General features: G+C 41.5%; 1 protein-coding gene across 1 annotated transcript; it reads left to right on the forward strand.

Moving 5' to 3' along the window:
- Positions 1-747: 747 nt before the first annotated feature.
- On the forward strand, positions 748-2,361 carry LOC135542298 (small ribosomal subunit protein uS12). Its single transcript, XM_064969169.1, has 4 exons — positions 748-835; positions 1,363-1,522; positions 1,708-1,828; positions 2,173-2,361. Exons 1-4 carry the CDS (start codon positions 832-834, stop codon positions 2,317-2,319), a joined length of 432 nt encoding a protein of 143 aa, XP_064825241.1. The 5' UTR covers positions 748-831; the 3' UTR covers positions 2,320-2,361.
- Positions 2,362-3,854: the final 1,493 nt, after the last annotated feature.

Genomic DNA, 3,854 nt, shown 5'->3' on the forward strand with positions numbered 1-3,854 from the left:
TGTCTACAGTATGGGCTGGTTTCCCGGACTCAGATTACACCTCATCCTGGACAAAAAAAAGCATGCTCAATATGAATGTAAAATAATTTATTTGTCCAGGACTAGGCATAAGACTGGAGATGACATAGGAGGAGAGGAAGAGGGTGAGGTGGAATGTACAGTATGGGCCAGGCACGTCGTAGAAAAATACAAAAGAAGGGGGTTAGTGGGAGCATGCCGATAAAACAGATAAAACCCAGTACACCAGATGAGACAAGCTGACCATGGCCCCATGGCAAATAAACACTACTGTCGTATAAACACTGGAGACGGGGACAGGGAGATCGAGAGACAATGTGGCTCCGTCCAAACCCACCCCTGAGTGCAACAAGCCATGCACTCAGCACCCGTAATCGAGTCAGTGGTATGAAATTCTAGTTGAGAGTGGGGAGCCGACCAAGCAGAGACAGAAAGGATGGTTTATCAATCCAGTAGTTTTGGACCTGATGACTCTCTGCTTGGCTCTCAGCATTAATGAATTAAGGAACTAACGCCCTGTCCATTTTCAGACTTGTTTGACTGCACTTTAAATCAGGCATTTAAAACACCACCTTGTTATTACACTTACTTAATCAAACATAGCTATTCATATAGTATACATGTGATATTTCCTTAAATTGTGTATTTTAAACGGGTTGCTTAAAATGGAGCTATATTTAAATTGTATTTTTTTTTTTAAAGACCGAGCTCAAACAGGCACTTTATTACCCACCTCTGGGGTCCTGAGAAGGGACATTGCCGCGGAGGAGTCTGGGATTCTTCCTTTCTAGCCTGGGCTCGTAATCTGCAAACATGGGTACGATCATTTTCCCTTTTTAACGGAACGATTACTAGATATAGTCATATTCCTTACATTTATATGGAATAAGGATGTCCTCTTACCAACTTCCAGTATAATCGTGGAAAAACGGGCTGTTATTTGTAGCCATATTTTCTCAATTTTACGGACAAATAGCGCGAGTTTCGCAACGTGGAGAGGGCCAGTAGCATGGCATGGGGTTCGGCAAGCACTTCCCCTCTCTGCCTTAGGTTTCAGTCACCAAGCATTTTCGAAGCCTGCTGGCTAGTTACAAAGTGATCGAACTGCATCCATTTGACTAATTGGCGAAAATATTTATCAATGAACTAGCTAAATTGTTAGCTGCCGGATTGTCCGCATTTAACGTTAGTCATATGCGTTAATAAGCTACTGTAACTGGTCGTCTATTCTAGCCAAGGTTAGTCAGGTTCTCTAGACTCCATTTGTAGGTATGTATCGACCTATGTTTTGTTAGTCGACTTAGTTCACGCCATGATTTTAAGTTTACCGTTCTATTTCCCCAGGAAAGTGTCGCGGTCTGCGTACAGCCAGGAAGCTGCGTAACCATCGTCGTGAACAGAGATGGCATGATAAACAGTACAAGAAGGCCCATCTCGGCACTGCCCTGAAGGCTAACCCCTTCGGAGGCGCTTCCCACGCTAAGGGAATCGTACTTGAGAAAGTGTAAGTAGTTAGCTAAGGTTACATCACAACGCCCCTAATGAGTGTTCACTAATAACCATGCAAACTTTAATCCAGTGAAAGCTATGTGAATGCTGTATGATCAACTATGTACAGTGCACTGGATGCCATCTTTCATATACTGTCAGTGCAATGTGTCAAACTCCTCTCCCCAATTCTTCTTACAGAGGTGTTGAAGCTAAGCAGCCCAACTCTGCCATTAGGAAGTGTGTCAGGGTCCAACTCATCAAGAATGGCAAGAAGATCACTGCCTTTGTCCCAAATGATGGTTGCTTGAATTTCATTGAGGTAAGAGTCAAACCCAACATTGCATCAATCTTACCAAAGAACAGTGTACCGGTAACTATTTCTAGAATGTTGTGGATTGCCTCAGAATAAGAAGAGGTTGATAAATTCCTAGAACATTAGCTAACTTGACAGATATTTTAGGATCTGACGGACATAGTTGGGTAGCCATATAAACCAGTATCTTATACTCTGCCTGATATCCACTATAATGACAATTGTAAGACTCCCCATAAGTAATCTAAGAATATGTACGTGTTCAGGGACAATAATTTTGATATTCAAAGTTGACTGGTGCGTATTGTCTGGTGTCCTGTGTATTTAGTTTGTTTCCTTTGGTCTTTCAGGAAAACGACGAGGTTCTGGTGGCAGGATTCGGTCGTAAGGGACATGCCGTCGGTGATATCCCCGGTGTCCGTTTCAAGGTGGTCAAAGTGGCTAACGTCTCCCTGCTGGCCCTTTACAAAGGCAAGAAGGAGAGACCCAGATCTTAAACAGTTCTTACTGTGAAATCAATAAATTATGTTTTCACAATTTGTCGGTTTGTTGTGCTTTTTGTGTTCTCCCATATACATATTTTAGTTGCAGAGATGGGTAACTGATCCTGAGGGCTGTATGTATGGTGTTTTTTGTATTTTTTCCAAATCTGTGTGTTCTTTAGACCTGGGATACATACCACTTGTGCACTTGAAAGAACTGGCTGTGACACTGTCCCCAGAGGACTTAAGTTGCCCATCCTTGTACCAGTTTTGTTTGAGCGGCTTCTCTGATTCACTTGTACATGTCCCAAGTTGATGGAAAACTTTTTTCATTTGAAGATCAACAAGTTAATGGTTTTAGGATTGAGGTTGTGAGAAAGCATTTCTTTTGGCTCGTATGTTTAACGTTGGATCATGCCTGATTGCTTTGTGTGGGTTCAGGCATTTGCTGCTACACTTATGCTCCATTGGAAGTTTTATTTATAGTTTGTCTGGAGGGATTGTAATGGTTTGACATTGTTTGGTGTCTTGGTTGTTCATAGAACAGATGCATTTTATACTCAGTCAAGTTGTCATGTACCCCCCCCAGGTAATTTGATGTGCAGTCTCATTTTGATTCATGCCATGCAGTCGTCGAATTCAGGCATGGCTGCCACAGACTGCTGCCAATTTACCTATTGTGCGTTTGTGTTTGATGAGCCAGATGCCTTTTTGATTTTGCTCAACCGTGACTTATATCCCCTTTCTGCACAAACTTGCCAGTTCCTAATTTAGCCACACCTGTCGACATTTCTTATTTCTGCAATTTTTTAGCTAGGATAAAAGCCTTCCGTCAACTGATTGTGATCTTAATTTTGTTGTGAAGTGCTATAGCAAATATGATTTTAAAGTTGGGAGCATATTGCGTTGGGTGGAACCTTTCACGTTGAGGTTTGTTCAGCTAATAGGAAAAAAGGGGATTTTAGGACATTTTACACAATCTTACAAATCCCATCTGTTCCTGCATGTAACAACCTCTCCTTTCATCCAAATAATTCATAAGATTACATTTTGATGCGTGATGCCATGACTTGTCTGGACATTATACATTAAGGAGACATGCAGTGTTATCCTGAATGACAATTGGTATTGGGGTGGAAGAGGATTTGCTGCAGATTAGGGAAGTGACATGGTTGGGAAAATAGACAGGATATGTACAGTTTGAATCAAATGAATCACCCAGATTAGTGGTCTGCTGCTAGAATGACAAATGAAGAAGTTCTTTTAGTACTTGGCCACAGACAACGAATGTGCTGTCAGATGATTTTGATCTGTCATGACAATCTGTACTGTACTTTTTAGACTGATGACTGTATTTTACATTGCCACCTAGTGGAGTTGCTGCCTAACTCAAACCCTTGTTTTGGCATGAATCTCTGCTCTCAGTGGTCAAACCAAGTAACATTGAATTACGGACAAAAACTGACACTAACACATTTCAATATGTGATTGTCATATTTTGTGTAAATCATTTCAAGTGCAACTTGGCTGCTGTATACTTCTTGTAAGGT

Source organism: Oncorhynchus masou, chromosome 6 (assembly GCF_036934945.1).
Source record: "Oncorhynchus masou masou isolate Uvic2021 chromosome 6, UVic_Omas_1.1, whole genome shotgun sequence".
Classification (NCBI taxonomy): domain Eukaryota; kingdom Metazoa; phylum Chordata; class Actinopteri; order Salmoniformes; family Salmonidae; genus Oncorhynchus; species Oncorhynchus masou.

Excerpts from the sequence above, each read along its gene's own strand:
- LOC135542298 (XM_064969169.1), top strand. Across the intron at positions 1,523-1,707 it reads GGAATCGTACTTGAGAAAGT|AGGTGTTGAAGCTAAGCAGC; the intron begins GTAAGTAGTTAG and ends TTCTTCTTACAG. Across the intron at positions 1,829-2,172 it reads GTTGCTTGAATTTCATTGAG|GAAAACGACGAGGTTCTGGT; the intron begins GTAAGAGTCAAA and ends TTGGTCTTTCAG.